The sequence below is a fragment of the Hylobates moloch genome, unplaced genomic scaffold (genome assembly GCF_009828535.3).
Source record: "Hylobates moloch isolate HMO894 unplaced genomic scaffold, HMol_V3 SCAFFOLD_10, whole genome shotgun sequence".
NCBI lineage: Eukaryota > Metazoa > Chordata > Mammalia > Primates > Hylobatidae > Hylobates > Hylobates moloch.
The window spans coordinates 2,855,300-2,877,536 of NW_026652285.1; the positions used below are offsets into that span (position 1 = coordinate 2,855,300).

Consider the following 22,237-nt stretch of genomic DNA (forward strand, 5'->3'; position numbering starts at 1 on the left):
TTCTGTAGATGTCTATTAGGTCCACTTTATGTAGAGCTGAGTTCAATTCCTGGATATCCTTGTTAACTTTCTGTCTCGTTGATCTGTCTAATGTTGACAGTGGGGTGTTAAAATCTCCCATTATTATTGTGTGGGAGTTTAAGTCCCTTTGTAGGTCACTGAGGACTTGCTTTATGAATCTGGGTGCTCCTGTGTTGGGTGCATATATATTTAGGATAGTTAGCTCTTCTTGTTGAATTGATCCCTTTACCATTATGTAATGGCCTTCTTTGTCTCTTTTGATCTTTGTTGGTTTAAAGTCTATTTTATCAGAGACTAGGATTGCAACCCCTGCCTTTTTTTGTTTTCCAGTTGCTTGATAGATCTTCCTCCATCCCTTTATTTTGAGTCTATGTGTGTCTCTGCACGTGAGATGGGTTTCCTGAATACAGCACACTGATGGGTCCTGACTCCTTATCCAGTTTGCCAGTCTGTGTCTTTTTATTGGAGCATTTAGCCCATTTACATTTAACGTTAATATTGTTATGTGTGAATCTGATCCTGTCATTATGATGTTAGTTGGTTATTTTGCTCGTTAGTTGCTATTGTTTCTTCCTAGCCTCGATGGTCTTTAAAATTTGGCATGTTTTTGCAGTGGCTGGTACCGGTTGTTCCTTTCCATGTTTAGTGCTTCCTTCAGGAGCTCTTTTAGGGCAGGCCTGGTGGTGACAAAATCACTCAGCGTTTGCTTGTCTGTAAAGTATTTTATTTCTCCTTCACTTATGAAGCTTAGTTTGGCGGGATAGCAAATTCTGGGTTGAAAATTCTTTTCTTTAAGAATGTTGAATATCGGCCCCCACTCTCTTCTGGCTTGTAGAGTTTCTGCTGAGAGATCAGCTGTTAGTCTGATGGGCTTCCCTTTGTGGGTAACCCGACCTTTCTCTCTGGCTGCCCTTAACATTTTTTCCTTCATTTCAACTTTGGTGAATCTGACAATTATGTGTCTTGGAGTTGCCCTTCTCGAGGAGTATCTTTGTGGCGTTCTCTGTATTTCCTGAATCTGAATGCTGGCCTGCCTTGCTAGATTGGGGAAGTTCTCCTGGATAATATCTTGCAGAGTGTTTTCCAACTTGGTTCCATTCTCCCCATCATTTTCAGGTACACCAATCAGACGTAGGTTTGGTCTTTTCACATAGTCCCAAATTTCTTGGAGGCTTTGTTCATTTCTTTTTATTCTTTTTTCTCTAAACTTCCCTTCTCTCTTCATTTCATTCATTTCATCTTCCATCAGCGATACCCTTTCTTCCAGTTGATCGCATCTGCTACTGAGGCTTCTGCAATCTTCGCGTAGTTCTCGAAACTTGGTTTTCAGCTCCATCAGCTCCTTTAAGCCCTTCTCTCCATTGGTTATTATAGTTATCCATTCTTCTAATATTTTTTCAAAGTTTTTAACTTCTTTGCTATTGTTTTGAATTTCCTCTCGTAGCTCAGAGTAGTTTGATCGTCTGAAGCCTTCTTCTCTCAACTCATCAAAGTCATCCTCCATCCAGCTTTGTTCCGTTGCTGGTGAGGAACTGCGTTCCTTTGGAGGAGGAGAGGTGCTCTGTTTTTTAGAGTTTCCAGTTTTTTTGTTCTGTTTTTTCCCCATCTTTGTGGTTTTATCTACTTTTGGTCTTTGATGATGGAGATGTACAGATGGGTTTTTGGTGTGGATGTCCTTTCTGTTTGTTAGTTTTCCTTCTACCAGACAGGACCCTCAGCTGCAGGTCTGTTGGAGTTTACTAGAGGTCCACTCCAGACCCTGTTTGGCTGGGTGTCAGCAGCGGTGGCTGCAGAACAGCGGATTTTCGTGAGACCACAAATTCAGCTGTCTGATAGTTTGTCTGAAAGTTTTGTCTCAGAGGAGTACCCGGTTGAATGAGGTGTCAGTCTGTCCCTACTGGGGGGGTGCCTCCCAGTTAGGCTGCTCAGGGGTGAGGGACCCACTTTAGGAGGCAGTCTGTCCGTTCTCAGATCTCCAGCTGCGTGCTGGGAGAACCACTACTCTGTTCAAAGCTGTCAGTCAGACAGGGACCTTTAAGTCTGTGGAGGTTCTTGCTGAGTTTTTGTTTGTCTGTGCCCTGCCCCCAGAGGTGGAGCCTATAGAGGCAGGCAGGCCTCCTTGAGCTGTGGTGGGCTCCACCCAGTTCGAGCTTCCTGGCTGCTTTGTTTACCTAAGCAAGCCTGGGCAATGGCGGGCGCCCCTCCCCCAGCCTCGCTGCCGCCTTGCAGCTTGATCTCAGACTGCTGTGCTAGCAATCAGCGAGACTCCGTGGGCACAGGACCCTCCGAGCCAGGTGTGGGACACAATCTCCTAGTGTGCCGTTTTCCAGGCCCGTTGGAAAAGCGCAGTATTGGGGTGGGACTGACCCGATATTCCAGGTGCCGTCTGTTTCCCCTTTCTTTGACTAGGAAAGGGAACTCCCTGACCCCTTGCGCTTCCCGAGTGAGGCAATGCCTCGCCCTGCTTCGGCTCGCGCACAGTGTGCTTCACCGACTGTCCTGCACCCACTGTTAGGCACTCCCTAGTGAGATGAAACCGGTACCTCAAGCAGAAATGCAGAAATCATCCGTCTTCTGTGTTGCTGGGGCTGGGAGCTGGAGACCGGAGCTGTTCCTATTCAGCCATCTTGGCTCCACCAGAATATTAAATATTCTTAAAATAACATCTAACAATTGAACAACTGAATAAATGAATAGTGGCATATCCATACAATGGAATACTACTCAGCAATAAAAACTGAAGGACTATTGACACAAAGATTATAGATGGATCTCAAAATGATTATGCTGATTTAAAGAAGGTGGATTTTAAAAGTGTGCATACTGAATATTCCATGTATATATTCAAGAAAATGAAACATGATCTATAGTATCAGAAAGAATGTTGGTACTTCCCTAGAAACTGTGGGGGCAGTGAAGGGATTTTAATCAGGAGAGGGGGGAAAATATTACAAAAAGACACAAAGAAACTTTTAAGGATAATGTATATGTTCATTATCTTGATTGTGACAAATGGTTTCATGAGTGAACACTTATGTCAAAGCTAATCAAATTGTACTTTTTAAAACATGTAGTTTATTTTATGTTAATAATACCTCAAAAGACCTCTTAAAGGATAATAACTAATATTTATTGAACACCTATTTTTTCAAGCACTCTGCTAAACAATGTATATGTATTTGCTCATTTAAAATTCTGATATCCCTTTTTGGACAATACATGACTATTACTATTAACATGAGGAATAATGTTAATTATGAGGAAATTGAGGTTCAGGGAAGCTAAATAAGTCGCTCCAGGTCATATAGTTAATGAGTTAAAAAGCCAAAACATAAAGTTCGATCAGCCTTATATCAGAGCCATACTTTTAATACTGTGCTTAAAACCACCATAAAGAATGGAATAAAATGTCCTGAATGGTATTGCCTAGGTTTTCTTCTAGGGTTTTTATGGTTTCAGGTCTAACGTTTAAGTCTTTAATCCATCTTGAATTAATTTTTGTGGAAGGTGTAAGGAAGGGATCCAGTTTCAGCTTTCTACATATGGCTAGCCAGTTTTCCCAGCACCATTTATTAATTTAGGTAATCCTTTCCCCATTGCTTGTTTTTGTCAGGTTTGTCAAAAATCAGATGGTCGTAGATGTGTGGTGTTATTTCTGAGGCCTCTGTTCTGTTCCATTGGTCTGTATCTCTGTTTTGGTACCAGTACCATGCTGTGTTACTGTAGCCTTGTAGTACAGTTTGAAGTAAGGTAGCGTGATGCCTCCAGCTTTGTTCTTTTTGCTTATAATTGTCTTGGCAGGGCAGGCTCTGTTTTGGTTCCATATGAACTTTAAAGTAGTTTTTTTCCAATTCTGTGAAGACAGTCATTGGTAGCTTGGTGGGGATGGCATTGAATCTACAAATTACCTTGGGCAGTATGGCCATTTTCACGATATTGATTCTTCCTAACCATGAACATGGACTGTTCTTCCTTTTGTTTGTGTCCTCCTTTATTTTGTTGAGCAGTGATTTGTAGTTCTCCTTGAAGAGGCCCTTCACTTCCCTTGTAAGTTGGATTCCTAGGTATTTTATTCTCTTTGTAGCAATTGAGAATGGGAGTTCACTCATGATTTGGCTCTTTGTCTGTTATTGGTGTATAGGAATGCTTGTGATTTTTGCACATTGATTTTGTATCCCGAGACTTTGCCGAAGTTGCTCATCAGCTTAAGGAGATTTGGGGCCAAGATGATGGGGTTTTCTAAATATACAATCATGTCATCTGCAATGAGGGACAATTTGACTTCCTCTTTTCCTAATTGAAACCCTTTATTTCTTTCTCTTGCCTGATTGCCCTGGCCAGAACTTCCAACACTATGTTGGATAGGAGTGGTGAGAGAGGGCATCCCTGTCTTGTGCCAGTTTTCAAAGGGAATGCTTCCAGTTTCTGCCCATTCAGCATGATATTGGCTGTGGGTTTGTCATAAATAGCTCCTATTATTTTGAGATATGTTCCATCAATGTCTAGTTTATTGAGAGTTTTTAGCATGAAATGCTGTTGAATTTTGTCAAAGGCCTTTTCTGCATCTTTGAGATAATCATGTGGTTTTTGTCATTGGTTCTGTTTATTTATATGCTGGCTTACATTTATTGATTTGTGTATGTTGAACCAGCCTTGCATCCCAGGGATGAAGCCAACTTGATCGTGGTGGATAAGCTTTTTGATGAGCTGATGGATTCAGTTGGCCAGTATTTTATTGAGCATTTTCACATTGATGTTCATCAGGGATATTGGTCTAAAATTCTCTTTTTTTGTTGTGTCTCTGCCAGGCTTTGGTATCAGGATGATGCTGGCTTCATCACAAAATGAGTTAGGGAGGATTCCCTCTTTTTCTATTGATTGGAATAGTTTCAGAAGGAATGGTACCAGCTCCTCTTTGTACCTCTGATAGAATTCAGCTGGGAATCTGTCTGGTCCTGGACTCTTTTTGGTTGATAAGCTATTGATTATTGTCTCAATTTCAGAGCCTGTTATTGGTCTATTCAGAGATTCAACTTCTTCCTGGTTTAGTCTTGGGAGGGTGTATGTGTCCAGGTATTTATTCATTTCTTCTAGATTTTCTAGTTTATTTGTGTAGAGGTGTTTATAGTATTCTCTGATGGTAGTTTGTATTTCTGTGAGATCGGTGGTGATATCCCCTTTATCATTTTTTATTGTGTCTATTTTATTCTTCTCTCTTCTTTATTAGTCTTGCTAGCGGTCTATCAATTTTGTTGATCTTTTCAAAAGACCAGCTGCTGGATTCATTGATTTTTTTGAATGGTTTTTTGTGTCTCTATCTCCTTCAGTTCTGCTCTGATCTTAGTTATTTCTTGCCTTCTGCTAGCTTTTGAATGTGTTTGCTCTTGCTTCTCTAGTTCTTTTAATTGTGATGTTAGGGTGTCGATTTTAGGTATTTCCTGCTTTCTCTTCTGGGCATTTAGTGCTATAAATTTCCCTCTACACACTGCTTTAAATGTGTCCCAGAGATTCCGGTATGTTTTGTCTTTGTTTCACTGGTTTCAAAGAACATCTTTATTTCTGCCGTCATTTCATTATTTACCCAGTAGTCATTCAGGAGCAGGTTGTTTAATTCCCAGGTAGTTGTGCAGTTTTGAGTAAGTTTCTTAATCCTGAGTTCTAATTTGATTGCACTGTGGTCTGAGAGACAGTTTGTTGTGATTTCTGTTCTTTTACATTTGCTGAGGAGTGCTTTACTTCCAATTATGTGGTCAATTTTGGAATAAGTGTGACGTGGTGCTGAGAGAAATGTATATTCTGTTGATGTGGGGTGGAGAGTTCTGTAGATGTCTATTAGGTCTGCTTGTTGCAGAGTTGAGTTCAAGTCCTTGATATCCTTGTTAACCTTCTGTCTCATTGATCTGTCTAATATTGACAGTGGGGTGTTGAAGTCTCCCATCATTATTGTGTGAGAGTCTAAGTCTCTTTGTAGGTCTCTAAGGACTTGTTTTATGAATCTGGGTGCTCAGGCAAGGACTTAATGACTAAAACACCAAAAGCAATGGCAACAAAAGCCAAAATTGACAAATGAGATCTAATTAAACTAAAGGGCTTCTGCACAGCAAAAGAAACTACCATCAGAGTGAACAGGCAACCTACAGAATGGGAGACAATTTTTGCAATTTACCTATCTGACAAAGGGCTAATATCCAGAATCTACAAAGAACTTAAACAAATTTACAAGAAAAAAAACAAACAACCCCATCAACAAGTGGGCAAAGGATATGAACAGACACTTCTCAAAAGAAGACATTTATGCAGCCAAAAGACACATGAAAAAGTGCTCATCATCACTGGTCATCGGAGAAATGCAAATCAAAACCACAATGAGATACCATCTCACAACAGTTAGAATGGTGATCATTAAAAAAATCAGGAAACAACAGATGCTGGAGAGGATGTGGAGAAATGGGAACACTTTTCCACGGTTGGTGGGAGTGTAAACTAGTTCAACCATTGTGGAAGACAGTGTGGTGATTCCTCAAGGATCTAGAACCAGAAATACCATTTGACCCAGCGATCCCATTACTGAGTATATGCCCAAAGAATTATAAATCATGCTGTATAAAGACACATGCACACATATGTTTATTGCGGCACTATTCACAATAGCAAAGACTTGGAACCAACCCAAATGTCCATCAATGATAGACTGGATTAAGAAAATGTGGTACATATATACCATGGAATACTATGCAGCCATAAAAAAGCATGAGTTCATGTCCTTTGCAGCGACATGGATGAAGCTGGAAACCATCATTCTCAGCAAACTATCACAAGGACAGAAAACCAAACAGCACATGTTCTCACTCATAGGTGGGAATTGAACAATAAGAACCCTTGGACACAGGGCGGAGAACATCACATACCAGGGCCTGTTGTGGGGTGGGGAGCTGGGGGAGGGATAGTACTAGGAGAAGTACCTAATGTAAATGATGAGTTAATGGGTGCAGCAAACCAACATGGCACACGTATACCTATGTAACAAATCTGTACATTGTGCACGTGTACCCTAGAACTTAAAGTATAATTTAAAAAAAAAAGAATGGAATAAAATATAATGATAGACTTCAACCTGTGGGTTTTTCAGTGAAAATGGCTAATAAGGAATCCTCTCTTAAGAGTGATATCCCAGATTTAACACAACAGATACAGTTTCCTTGTCCAGTCTTTTTAAAGGACTCTGTATTTATTTTACCTGCCGTATATTTATTTAACACTTGAGTATTTTTTTTTTTCAGTTCAGTTTAAAGTTGCAAAGAGTACTGTTGCTATCCATTTCAAGATACTCTTATGGATGCTGTAGAGATTACATGATGTATTATTCAAGATCCCAGCAAGAATCATGTAGTGCATTCAAAGAGAAGAACAGAGGGGAGGTTACTAATAAGAACACTTACAAAAGAATGGGCAAGTTAGTGAAAACCAGTAAGGAATGGTAAAGCCTGAAGGGACAAAAGGAGGAGCAATTTCTGTAATGCAGAGGAAATAAGTTGTATTGAAAGGGATACCCCCCAGATGAAGAGGGGTAAATATCACTACCTTACTCTCCAATTTCCAGCCAGTGCCTCCCATTGGGTGGGCAATATCCAGGCTTCTAATCCATGAACAAAGAATGTCTTTCCATTTGTTTATATTTTTCTTAATTTATTTCAATGATGTTTAGTATTTTCTGAAAATTAGTCTTTTACTTCTTTTGTTAAATTTATTTGTAAGTATTTTAATCTTTTGATGCTATTGTAAATTAAATTGTTTTCTTTATTTCATTTCCATTTCATTGTCATTTAAATCAGGAGAAAAAATACAAAAATAAAAGATAAGTTTATGCTCTCTTTATATTTATTCTGCATTTTATATTTGTCTGCATAATTTCCTTCTCAATGCTTTCTCTTTTTTAACTTTGGTTTAAGTTCAGGGGTACAAGTGCAGGTTTGTTATACAGGTAAACTTGTGTCATGGGGTTTTGTTGTACAGATTATTTCATCACCCAGGTGTTAAGCCTAGTACCCATTAGTTATTTTTCCTTATCCTCTCCCTCTTCCTATCCTTCACCCTCTGAAAGGCCCCAGTATCTCTTGTTCCCCTCTATGTGTCCATGTGTTCTTATCATTTAGCTCTCATTTATAAGTGACAACCTGCAATATTTGGTTTTCTATTCCTGTGTTAGTTTGCTAACGATAATGGCCTCCAGCTCCACCCATGTCCCTGCAAAGGTCATAATCTTGTTCTTTTGATAGCTGCATAGTGTTCCATGGTATATATGTACCACATATTCCTTATTCAGTCTATCATTGATGGACATTTAGATTGATTCCATGTCTTTGCACTGTGAATAGTCCTGCAATGAACATATGCATGTATGTCTTCATAATAGAATGGTTTATATTCCTTTGGGTATATATACAGTATTGGGATTGCTGAGTCAAATGGTATTTCTGTCTTTAGGTCTTTGAGGAATCACCACACTGTTTTCCACAATGGCTGGACTAATTTACACTCCCACTAACAGTGTATGAGTGTTCCTTTTCCTCCACAACCTTGCCAGCATCTGTTATTTTTTTACTTTTTAATAGTAGCCATTCTGACTAGTGTGTGATGGTATCTCATGGTAGTTTTGATTTGTATTTCTCTAATGATTAGTAATGATGAGCTTTTTTCATATGATTGTTGGCTGCATGTATGTCTTCTTTTGAAGAAAAAGTGTCTGTTCATGTCCTTTGCCCACTTTTTGATGGGGTTGTTTGTTTCTTGTAAATTTGTTTAAGTTCCTTGTAGATGCTGGATATTAGACCTTTGTCAGATGTATAGTTTGCAAAAAATTTCTCTTTTTCTGTAAGTTGTCTGTTTACTGTGTTGATAGTTTCTTTTGCTGTGCAGAAGCTCTTTAGTTTAATTAGATCCCACTTGTCAGTTTTTGCCTTTGTTGCAAATGCTTTTGGCGTCTTCATCATGAAATCTTTGCCCATACCTATGTCCTGAATGGCATAGCCTAGGTTGTCTTCCAGGGTTTTTTTTTTATAGATTTGGGATTTACATTTAGGTCTTTAATCTATATTGAGTTAATTTTTATATATGATGTAAGGAAGGGTTCCAGTTTCAATCTTCTGCTTATGCCTAGCCAGTTATCCCAGCACCATTTATTGAATAGGGAATCCTTTCCCTATTGTCTTTATCAACTTTGTCGAAGATCAGATAGTTGTAGGTGCATAGTCTTATTTCTGGGTTTGCTATTCTTTTCCATTGGTCTATGTCTCTGTTCTTGTGCCAGTACCATGCTGTTTTGGTTACTGTACCCCTGTGTTATAGTTCAAAGTTCGTTAGCGTGCTGCCTCCAGCTTTTTTGCTTAGGATTGTCTTTACTATTTGGGCCCTTTTTTTTGTTTTATATGAATTTTAAAATAGTTTTTGCTAGTTCTGTGAAGAATGTGAATGGTAGTTTAATAGGAGTAGCATTAAATCTATAAATTGCTTTGGGCAGTATGGCCATTTTCATGATATTGATTCTTCCTATCCATGAGCATGGAATGTTTTTCCATTTGTTTGTGTCATCTCTGATTTATTTGAGCAGTGGTTTTAGTTCTCCTTGTAGAGATCTTTCACCCCCATAGTTACCAGAATTCCTAGGTATTTTATTCTTTTTGTGACAGTTGTGAATGGGAGTAGATTCCTGTTTTGGCTGTTGGCTTGACTGCTGTTGGTATATAGGAATGCTAGTAGTTTTGGCACGTTGATTTTGTATCCTGAGACTTTGCTAAAGTTGTTTATCAGTTTAAGAAGATTTGAGGCTGAGACTGTGGGATTTTCTAGATGTAAGATCATATCATCTGCAAACAGGGGTAATTTGACTTCCTCTCTTCCTATTTGAATGCCCTTTCTTTCTTTCTCTTCCCTGATTGCCTTGGCCAGAACTTCCAGTGCTATGTTGAATAGGAGTAGTGAGAGGGGGCATCCTTGTCTTATGCTGGTTTTCAAGGGGAATGCTTCTAGCTTTTGCCCATTCAGTACGATGTTGGCTGTGGGTTTGTCATACATGGCTCTTATTATTTTGAGGTATGTTCCTTCAGTACCTAGTTTATTGAGAGTTGTTAACATGAAGAGATGTTGAATTTTATCAAAGCCTTTTTTTCATCTATTGAGATAATCATGTGGCTTTTTTTCTCTAGTTCTGTTTATGTGATGAATCACATTTATTGATTTGCATATGTTGAGCCAACTTTGCATCCTGAGGATGAAGCCTACTTCATCATGGTGGATATGCTTTTTGATGTGCTGCTGGATTCAGTTTGCCAGTATTTTGTTGAGGATTTTTGCATCAATGTTCGTCAAGGACATTGGCCTAAAGTTTTCTTTTTTTATTGTATCTCTGCCAGGTTTTGGTATCAGGGTGATGCTGGCCTCATAGAATCAGTTAGGGAAAAGTCCCTTCTTTGCAATTTTTTGGAATAGTTTCAGTAGGAACGATACCAGCTCTTCTTCGTACATCTGGTAGAATTCACCTGTGACTCCATCTGGCCCTGGGCTTTTTTTGCTTGGTAGGCTATTTATTACTGCATCAATTTCAGAACTCATTATTGGCCTCTTCAGGGATTCAATTTCTTCTTGGTTCAGTGTTGGGAGGGTGTATGTGACCAGGAATTTATCCATTTCTTCTAGATTTTCTGGTTTATGTGCATAGAGGTGTTTATCATATTCTCTGATAGTTGTTTGTATTTCTGTGGGGTCAATGGTAATATCCCCCTTATCATTTCTGATTGTGTCTATTTGAATATTCTCTCTTTTCTTTATTATTCTAGCTAACGGTTTATCTATTTTTTTTTTTCAAAAAAACTGCTCCTTGATTAATTGATCTTTTGAATGGTTTTTCATGTCTCTACCTCCCTAAGTTCAGCCCTGATTTTGGTTATTTCTTGTCTTCTGCTAGCTTTGGGATTTGTTTGCTCTTGGTTCTCTAATTCTTTTTGTTGTGATGTTAGGTTGTTAACTTGAGATCTGACTTTTCAATGGGGGCATTTAGTGCTGTAAATTTCCCTCTTAACACTGCCTTAGCTGTGTCCCAGAGATTCTGGTACATTGTATTTTTGTTCTCATTAGTTTCAAAGAACTTCTTGATTTCTGCCTTAATTTAATTCTTTACCCAAATGCCATTTAGGAGCATGTTATTCAATTTCCATGTAATTGTATGGTTTTGAATGAATCTCTTAGTCTTGAGTTCTAATTTGATTGCAATGTGGTCCAAGAGATTGTTTGATATGATTTCAGTTCTGCATTTGCTAAGGAGTGTTTTACTTCCGATTATGCGATCAATTTCAGAGTAAGTATCATGTAGCGATTAGAAAAGTGTGTATTCTGTTGTTTTGGGGTGGAGAGTTCTATAGATATCTATCAGGTCCATTTGTTTCAGTGTTGAGTTCAGGTCATCTTTATTAATTTTCTGTCTTGGTGATCTGTCTTATACTGTCAGTGGGATGTTAAAGTCTCCCACTATTAATGTATGGGAGTCTAAGTCTCTTTGAAGGTCTCTAAGAACTTGCTTTATGAATCTGAGTGCTCCTGTGTTGGATGCATATATGTTAAGATATTTAAGATAGTTAGACCTTCTTGCTGAATTGAACCCTTTACCATTATGTAATGTCCTTCTTGGTTTTTGTTGTTGTTCTTTGTTGGTTTAAAGTCTGTTTTGCCAGAGACTAGGATTGCAACTTCTGCTTTTTTCTGTTTTCCATTTGTTTGGTAGCTTTTCCTCTATCCCTTTATTTTGAGTCTATATGTGTCATTGCTCTATTCTTTATCTTTCTTCATGTGGATTTGCATTACTATCTAGTGTCCTTTCATTTCAACCTGAAGGAGTCGTGTTTGTGTTTATTGTACAGTAGGTATAATATCAAAGTTTTTGTTTATCTGGCAGTATCTTAATTTCCTCTTTATTTTTGAAGTGTAGTTTTGTTGGGTGGAGAAATTCTTGACAGTCTTTTTTGTTCATCATTTGATTATGTTGTACCACTTCCTTTTGGCCCCGGTGATTTTTGGTGAAAATTAGCCATTAATCTTTTTGAGGATCCTTTGAATGTGATGAGTCTTTTCTCTCTTTCTATCTTTAACATTCTCTCTGTCTTTGGCTTCTAATGGTTTGATTATGATGTATCTAGATGTGGCTCTCTTTGAGTTTATTCTACTTAATGTTCATTGAGCCTGTGGATGCATAGTTAAATAGGGGGATATTTTGGCCATTATTTCTTCAGATAGCCTTTCTATACCTCTCTTCTTCTCCTGGGACTCCTATTATTTGTATGTTGGTATACTTGACAGTGTTCCAAGGATCTCTGCACTCTTCACTTTTCTTCATATTTTTTCATTCCTTATACTGGATAATCTCGATTGATCTGTCTTTATGTTTGCTGATTCTTTCCTCTGCCTGCTCAAATCTGCTGTTGAGTATATTTTTCATTTCAGTTAATGTACTTCTAAATTTTAGAATTTCTATTTGGTTCTTGATTTGCTTCATAATTTCTATCTCTTTATTATATTTTCTATTTGGCAAGACATCATTCTCAGAATTTTCTTTATTTCTTTGGGTATGGTTTAGTTCTTTGAACATATTTAAAATAGATAATTTAAAAGTCTTTGTGTAGTAAGTCCAATATTTGGGCTTCCGCAGGAATCATTTCTATTGACTGCTTTATTTCCTCGGTATGGGACATAGTTTTTGTTTCTGTGCATGCCTCATACATAGTTTTCTTGAAAACTAAGCATTTTATTAATGATGTAGCAACTCTGGAAACTAGATTGCCCCTCCTCCCCAGTATTCATTGTTGTTTAATGATTTTTCAGAATTAAATTTGTAAAACCTGTATTTTTTTGTCATATGTGGCTACTGAAGTTGCTACTTGGTTATCTTAGTGGTGAGTTAATGATTGAACAGAGATTTCCTTAAATGCCTAGAACTGATAAGCATCCTAGTTTTTGCTGAAGAGCTCTGCATGTGTGTGTTGGGGCACACCTTCAATACTCAGCCAGGCAGCTGAAAATACCACTATAGTCTTCACTTCCTGCTTGCAGAGCCATGAAGTCAGAGAGAGATGAGATTTTAGGATCTTTTCAGGTCTTTTCTGAGCATGCTCCCAGCCCTGTAGTCTGTTAGATTCTCCGGAAAATGACAGAGTTTTTCAAAGCCCTCTATGGACATCTAATTCCCCATCTAACATAGCTAAACTATTGTTAAACAATTACTAATCTTTGTTTTTGGAAAAACAAACAAACAAACAAAAACAGAAGAAAAGGCTATTAGCCCTTGGTGAGCTCTAAGTCAGAGCAAATAAAGATAAGCCTTGCAAGTAGGATTTTCTAGAAAACCTCCAGACAGGTGAAATAATGACAGTTATCTGGAAGTGGCATTTTAAAGGAGCTACAACCCCATTCTGCCCCCTTACAATGGCTGACAGGCTACTGTTTTTGTTTGTTTGTTTGTTTGTTTCTTAATTTTACTTTATGTTCTGGGATACATGTGCAGAATGTGCTGGTTTGTTACATAGGTATACATGTGCCATGGTGGTTTGCTACACCTATCAACTCATCATCTAGGTTTTAAGCCCTGCATGTATTAGGTATTTGTCCTAATGCTCTACCTCCCCTTGGCCACACCCACTGACAGACCCCAGTGTGTGATACTCCTCTCCCTGTGTCTATGTGTTCTCATTGTTCAACCCCACTTATGAGTGAGAACATGCAGTGTTTGGTTGTATGTTCCTGTGTTAGCTTGCTGAGAATGATGGCTTACAGCTTCATCCATATCCCTGCAAAGGACATGAGCTCATTCTGTTTTATGGCTCCATAGCGTTCCACGGTGTATATGTGCCACATTTTCTTTATCCAGCCTATCATTGGTGGGCATTTGGGTTGGTTCCAAGTCTTTGCTATTGTAAATGGTGCTACAATAAACATACATGTGCATGTTTCTTTATAGTAGAATGATTTATAATCCTTTGGGTATATACCCAGTAATGGGATCTCTGGGTCAAATGATATTTCTGGTTCTAGATCCTTGAGGAATCACCACACTGTCTTCCACAATAGTTAAACTACACCAACAGTGTAAAAGCGTTCCTGTTTCTCCACATCCTCTCCAGGATCTGTTGTTTCAGGAATTTCTAATAATTGCCATCCTAAATGGCATGAGATGGTATGTCATTGTGGTTTTGATTTGCATTTCTCTAATGACCAGTGATGATAATCTTTTTTTCATATGTTTTTTGGCCACATAAATGTCTTCTTTTGAGAAGTGTCTGTTCATATCCTTTGCCCACTTTTTGATGGGGTTGTTTTTTTCTTGTAAATTTATTTAAGTTCCTTGTAGATTCTGGATATTAGACCTTTGTCAGAGGGGCAGATTGCAAAAATTTTCTCCCAGTCTCTAGGTTGCCTTTTCACTCTGATGATAGTTTCTTTTGCTGTACAGAAGCTCTTTAGCTTGATTAGCTCCCATGTGTCAATTTTGGCTTTTTTTGCAATTGCTTTTGGTGTTTTAGTCATGAAGTCTTTGCCCATTCCTATGTCCTGAATGGTATTGCCTAGGTTTTCTTCTAGGGTTTTTATGGTCTTGGGTTTCACATTTAAGTCTTTAATCCATCTTGAGTTAATTATTGTATAAGATGTAATGAAGGGGTCCAGTTTCTGTTTTCTGCATATGGCTAGCCAGTTTTCCCAGCACTATTTATTAAATAGGGAATCCTTTCCACATTGCTTGTTTTTATCAGGTTTGCTGAAGATCAGATGGTTGTAAATGTGTGGTGTTACTTTGAGGTCTCTGTTCTGTTCCATTGGTCTATATCTCTGTTTTGGCACAAGTACCATGCTGTTTTGGTTGCTATAGCCTTGTAGTATAGTTTGAAGTCAGACAGCATGATGCCTCCAGCTTTGTTCTTTTTGCTTAGGATTGTCTTGGCTATACAGGCTCTTTTTTGGTTCTAGATGAAATTTAAATTAGTTTTTTCTAATTCTGCCAAGAAAGTCAATGGTTACTTGATGGGACAGGCCACTGCTTTTATGATGAATGTAAACTGTTGGTTTCCAAGACTGCCACAGAGCTGGAGAAGATGGGAATAGGGCAAGTTAAAATGCCACAAAGCTTGCGGTTCTTACTAAATTCAGTCATTTTTCTTGAATAAAGGCATCCTGGATTGCTGCAAGCCTTTGTTTAATTTTCCAGATCCTGAAAAAGTTAATTTTAGCTATTTTTGCCATGGTTCTCTTTGCTTTTATGGAGAAAAGCACTTTTGGAAGTCCTTTCTCTGCCATTCCCATTGACATACTATTTTTTTTTTATTTTCAATCTTTATGTGAAATGTTTATTTAGGTGTACCATTTTAAATGGCTTTTTAGGAATCCCAGTTGGAGAGTCTTTGTCTTTTATTAGGAAAAGTAAACTTTTGGATATATTGTGCACACAGATATATTCAACCTATAGTTTTGGTTCTGGAATTTGGCAGGCCCAAATGAAATTGTGATATTGTTACCTACAATCTCTATGACTTTGGGCACCTTATTTAAATTCCCTGAGTTTATTTCATCATTTATGAAAAGAAAATATTAGGACATTAACCTTACAACTTCATTTTACATTTTCTATTTATTATGTTTGTTTATTTTTTAATTTTTAAATTATTTTAGATTATTTATTCCGCCCTTCCCTCTAATAGTTTGAAGTTTCTACTTCCTGTATCTGTTTTATTATACATTACTATAAACAAACATACAGAAGTCTCTACTTGAGTACATGAAATTAATTTCAAGACATTATTTAAGACAAGCAATAAAACTACTTTAATTTTTATGATATACTTTGGTGTCTCTATTTTAAGAAAAAGACTTAAGGTAATAATTTCTACTATTTATTGAGTGGATACTATGCACAAAACAGAATAGGTACCTTTCACTTGTTCATTAATCTTCATAACTCTAGAAAAAAAGAGTTTTTATAAATGATGAAATGAACTCATAGAATTGAAATAAGATTCCCACAGTCACATAGATTGTAGGTAACAATATCAAGATTCCAACTGGGTCTGGTCAAATTCCAAAACTAAAGCTACACTGATTCTCAAATACTTGTCTCTTTCCATAAGGGTAAAAATTTAAGAGCACAATTAGTTGGGAGGGTCATACATACTTGTAATAACAAATAACAGAAAGTTGGCTTTCTCACCATCTTATCTGACAAAATTTTAAATATAGAGAAGAAAAAGAAAACATAATGATAGATGAAAGCTAGAAAAGTGGAAACAGCTTTAGAATAGCCTGGAAGGAAGGGACAGCTGAGGGTGGATGAGAAGGAAGTCAGAGAGACAGAGAAAGTCAACCTATGTTGACTGAAGGGAACAGATGGAAGATGAGCAAAGACAAAAGGGGCCATGTGGGTAGGTGTCATCAGTTAGAGGGCAAGTAGCTGGAATTTGATCAATAGACAAGAATTTATTTACTGAACTTCTGGGCATTGTGGGAGATACAAAAGAATGTAGAGTTATTTTGGGAACAATAATGATGTAGAGAAAACAGATGGCTTGACTGGGGCATTAATGCTGAAGGAAAAAGCTAGAGACAGAAGGCAGAAAGATAGAGGTTAAGGCAATCCCCATGTGAGCCAGCTTGCATATGAATCTGGAATTTTTATGGGAATGGAAAAAAATAAGTTAGAGAAAACCCCCTATTTGCTATTGAATCAAAGGTAAAGGATTTGTAGATGGAAGAAAAAAGATGCCAAATCACCTCCCTTTCCATTTCTACTTTCGAGAAGGTTATTAAAGATTTATAAAAACATACACATACGTACACATTACAGACAATGCTTGGCATCATCCTTCCAAATGTAAATATGTCCATTTAGCTAAAACTGCGTAGGGCCTCCAGGACATCACTAAGATTGACTAAGCAGGACAACCTTAAAAGGATCTAGGAAGTCCTTTTGTCTTGAAGGAAGTTGCAGACAAAACTTAAAAGGTGCCTCAGCAAAAGAAACTATCATCAGAGTGAACAGACATCCTATAGAAGGGGCAAAATATTTGCAAACTATGCATCTGAAAAGGTTTAATATCCAGCATCTACAAGGAACTTGAATAAATTTATAAGAAAAAACAACAACCCCATTAAAAAGTGGGCAAAAGACATGAACAGACACTTCTCAAAAGAAGATATACATGTGGCCAATAAACATACAAAAAACTCAACAGCACTGATCATTAGATAAAATCCACAATGAGATACCATCTCACACCAGTCAGAATGGCTATTACTAAAAAGTCAAAAAACAACAGATTCTGGCCAGGTTGTGGAGAAAACAAAACACTTTTACACTGTTGGTGGAGTGTAAATTAGTTCAACGATTATGGAAGACAGTATGGTGATTCCTCAAATACCTAGAGGCAGAAATACCATTTGACCCAGCAATCCCAATACTGGGTATACACCCAAAGGAATATAAACCATTCTATTATAAAGATACATGCATGCATATGTTCACTGCAGCACTATTCACAATAGCAAAGACACAGAATCAACCTAAATGTCCATCAATGATAGACTAAATAAAGAACATATGGTATATATACACCATGGAATACTATGTAGCCATAAAAAGAAATGAGATCATGTTCTTTGTAGGGACATGGATGAAGCTGGAAGCCATTATCCTCAGCAAACTAATGCATGAACAGAAAACCAAATATAACACGTTCTCACTTATAAGTGGGAGCTGAATGATGAGAACACATGGACACATGGCAAGGAACAACACATACTGCGTCCTGTCAGAGGGTGCGGGCTGGGAGGAGGGAGAGCATCAGGAAGAATAGCTAATGGATGCTGGGCTTAATACCTAGGTAAAGGGATAATCTGTGCAGCAAACCACCATAGCACACATTTACCTATGTAACAAACCTACACATCCTGCACATGTAGCCATGAACTTAAAAGCTGGAAATCAAAAAAAAAAAAAAAAAAAGCTTGAGGACATTTAACAATCTAATGAAGATGAATCTCCATTTCTTAAAGTCAAAGTGAATCAAAGTTAGTTTGTGCTAGCAGACATGGAACCCAGTTCAAAGGCATGAGGATGAAATTAACTGCTGGGTAGTTCTCTGGTATATTAAATATAATAGACTTTCATATGTGCACTCATTTATTCTAAATTACCTATTGAATGCCTACAACAACAAAAATATTAGCTACTATGAGTCTTCCTATATACTAGGCTCCTAAATATTTAAAGTGATGGGAATCCCAGCTACACTGATTTGATCTTTATAAATTATATGAATGTACTAAATTATCACATATACCCCAAAATGTGTATATTTATTATATACCAATTTTAAAAATTAAATTTAAAACATTTGAGGGGAAGTGGTGAGAAGGCAGTGACATGCCCCAGAGAGTGCTGGGCCCAGTGCATCAGTGGCTCTACCAGGGAGACACTTTGCACATAATTACCATGGCTAGTTATTTTTCTCATTCCTTTGTTCATCCAATACATATACACATGCCAGGCAGCCAGGGCCTTGATAGCATCAAAATTTCAAGAGCAATACCCAAAGTAATTGTGGGTGGCTTTTGAATGGCATGGCTGATCTGGAAACTCACTTCAGTTGTGACATTGGTGAGGACCTCGTTAGAGATTTCTGAAACAACCGTCAAGTACTAATTGAAGAATGCCAGTAGCGAATGCCTTGGTGGACCCCAGGCAGGGTATCTGGGGTGAGCAGGGATGGATCTATGGGTACAAATTCCCCAAGCTTCTGAGTACTGGGATAGTTCACCAAGCCTCAGATGGACAGAGGACAGAGGCAAGTTAACTGCTACCTCAAGAGATTGGGGCTATGCAGAAGTTAACTTGTGTCTATCCATCTGAGACAGAGCCACACTTTCTTATATACCCAACAGAAGCCAGCATCTAGGGGGATATAAGTAGAAAAGTCCCAATTATATATACCCAAGAGGAATTGAATAGACCCCCTAGGTTACAGAGAGACACTTCCTCACTTGGGATAGAGAAGTAAAGACTTGAGTCAAGGTTCAATCATATATATGTCTGTATGTAAATGAATATGTTTATATAGTAAATGGAGGTTGTCATTTCATTCCTGCCACCAATTAGCTCTGTGGCCATGAATAAGCTGCTTCCTTTCCCTGAGTTTCAGCTTTCTCATTTAAAACATAAAAAAGTTGGGTCTGATAATCTCTAAGGTCCCTACCAGCTATAATATTGTATTTGGATTCCAGATACTGACTGGAGATGATAAAATTATATGTCAACTTATAATTTGTGGTGTAAAAGATATAACATCAGACTTTCCTCTTCTTAGGAATTGTCGTGTGAAAATGACCCAACAGATGCAAAATTTACATCTCTGTCAGTCAAAAAAACAAAGTGCTCCCTCATCTCCCAACGCAGCCAAACGCCTGTACAGGAACCTCTCTGAGAAACTGAAGGGGAGCCACTCTTCCTTCGATGAGGCCTATTTTAGGACAAGAACTGATCGGCTGAGTCTCAGGAAGACTTCAGTGGTAACAAAACTGTTTTTATTCTTGTGTCAGTTTGATTTATTCAGTTATGTTTGGGTTTAAGGATATTCTAAGATGATTCACATTTACTTCAGAAGTTGATGCTTGCAATTTTATAAATGCTGGGATACAGTCAGTTAAGGCAGTAACTGTACATATTTATGTTGTTAGACAAAGTCTGAGTGATTATGAGCTATTTCCCTTTCTTTGTGGTTCTTTTTCTTCTCCCTTAATTTTTATTTCACTACTACACCAAAAAATAAATAAACCTCAAAAAAGAGCAGCTTGACAAATATGAAGTCTCAGGTTAAATGGGCTTTCTGCGAGTTCCAGTGTTCATTCAAATAATAATATTATTACTTATTTCTAATGTATACCATACATTCTTTCCAAAGGCATTCAAAATAGAATCCAAAGAATGCACATGTATTATATGATAGACAAAGAGAGAGAGGAGGAAGGAAGGAAAGTAAAGGAAAAATGTAAAAAAAAAAAACTAGGAAAAGAAAATATTGGGTATAAGAATAAAAATAGATATATCAAAAAATCTAGGCAAATATAGTACCTATACCTGAAATTTATCATTACATTCATCTCTGACTTCCCAGAAAGTCAAAGCAGAAAAAGAAACACAATTGGTTATAGCATCCCATCTGTTGATAACTAAAAATGTCTCAGTCCATCAGGAGGAATGAATATTCACCTGTTGCTCAGTCCTCTGGACCTTGTAGATGTCATAGTGAGTTATGTAATACAGAATGGCGTAAATAGTGGAACTGATGATGTTACACGCATTCTCATATAACAGTTTCTCAGAATGGCCCTCAGTAAAAGCTGAGAGCATAATATTAACATGCTTAGCAAGGGGATTTTTGCAGGGAGTAATGGCACCATTTGTTTGCTCTTAAAACAGAAATGAGTCCTAGCCTTTCCAGATAGAAGCATGCCAAAGTTTGCCAACAAAAGCTTGGAGGAGGAAATGACTTAAGAGTGAGAGTGAATATGGCACATGAGAAATTAGGAATACTAAGAGCCAAAAACAAATACACGACTGTGGACAGGGTGGCACTTTAACTTTGAACTCATTTGTTTTCTAATATGTTTTCTCATTTCAAACTCATCTTTTGGGAGGACTTGGCTGTGGTTAAATTGGGGCCTAAGCAACAGAGGCTCTTCAGTTTAGCAGAATGTCGATAAAACACTTTACCATTCAGCAGATTGTCTTGTAGCAAAGAAAACTGCATACCAAAATAGCTTTATTCCCTGGGTCCCCATTGTCAAAACAAGCATTTGCATAATAGCTTTGTATTTTCCTCAAATTTCAATTTTGTGTTATGTACACAGCTAAAGCTGACCTGCAGCCTTTGATAGGGAGAATTGATTTTTAATGAGACTAAAAATAAAACCTGACCACCTAAACATTTGGTCACTGGAGATCTTCCACATGTTAATCAGGTGACCCCTATGCAGGTTAAAACCAGTGGTATTTCAACTCTTTTAAAGACCAAGCAACTCTTGGTGAAGATACCAGATAGATGTGTAAATAATACGTGTGTTGGTCTTCTCCCATGTGCTAAGAAATATGTACCTAAAAGAATTCCGGAGTTCTTCTCCTTTGTTTACTATTAATCCTTTGAAAGAACTTTTCAAAGGAGCCGTATTTTCTTAAGCTATTTTTTTTCTACAAGTGAACTGTATTCTATGAATATTCAACTCTGGTCCCATGAGACCCAAAACTAATTTGCCATCCAGCCATTGAAACCCTCCCTGAAAACTACCACTTGGACTCCTCGTCTCAGGGCTTAGAAACTGTCAACCCACAGGCAGCGTGGAGCTAGTAGATATTTGGAAATAAGGAAGTAACATGTAACATGTATATTTTAGGAAGATTATTCTTGTATCAGTATAGAGTGAGAGCTGGGGGAGACCAAGACTAGCAGCAGACAGGTCACTGCCATGGTCCAGATACGGGATGACAATGTAGAGGCTGGAGATGCAGAGGGAGGGGTGAGTTTGAGGAAAAACAGAGAAAGTGTACTCTCAATTTCCAGCTAGCCATAACTGCTACCTGTGCTAACATAACCTATGCCAGCATTTCTCAAACTGTGTTCTGTAGAACACTATTCCAGGAGTAGTCAAAGCAAATGCAATAAAATACATGTTAAAATTATTAAAGACCCTGAGGAAGCCTACAGGGAAGTAATGGGGTACACTTGGTTTAATCTAATGTTTATCAGATTGATTTGACCACATGCTATTTCCTTCATAGAACATCTCTTAATTATTTATTTATTATTATTATTTTTTTTTTTTTTTGAGACAGAGTCGCCCTCCATTGCGCAGGCTGGAGTTTAGTGGCGCAATCTCAGCTGACTGCAACCTCTGCCTCCTGGGTTCAAGTGATCCTCCTGCCTCAGCCTCTGGAGTAGCTGGGATTACAGGCACCCAACACCACACTCGGCTAATTTTTATATTTTTAGTAGAGATGGGGTTTCGCTATGTTGGCTAGGCTGGTTTCAAACTCCTCGCCTCAAGTCATCTTCCCACCTCCGCCTCCCAAAGTTCTGGGGTTACAGGCGTGAGGCACCATGCCCAGCCAAATGAATTATTGGAGTATTTTTCAGAAGAC

General features: G+C 37.9%; 1 protein-coding gene across 1 annotated transcript in view; it reads left to right on the forward strand.

The window, feature by feature from the left end:
• ANKFN1 (ankyrin repeat and fibronectin type III domain containing 1) overlaps positions 1-22,237 on the forward strand; it is a 354,546-nt gene that overhangs the window by 181,142 nt on the left and 151,167 nt on the right. The window contains exon 4 of the mRNA XM_058445882.1: positions 19,410-19,611. Within this exon, the coding sequence (XP_058301865.1) occupies positions 19,410-19,611 (202 nt within the window). The remainder of the gene's footprint in view (positions 1-19,409; positions 19,612-22,237) is intronic.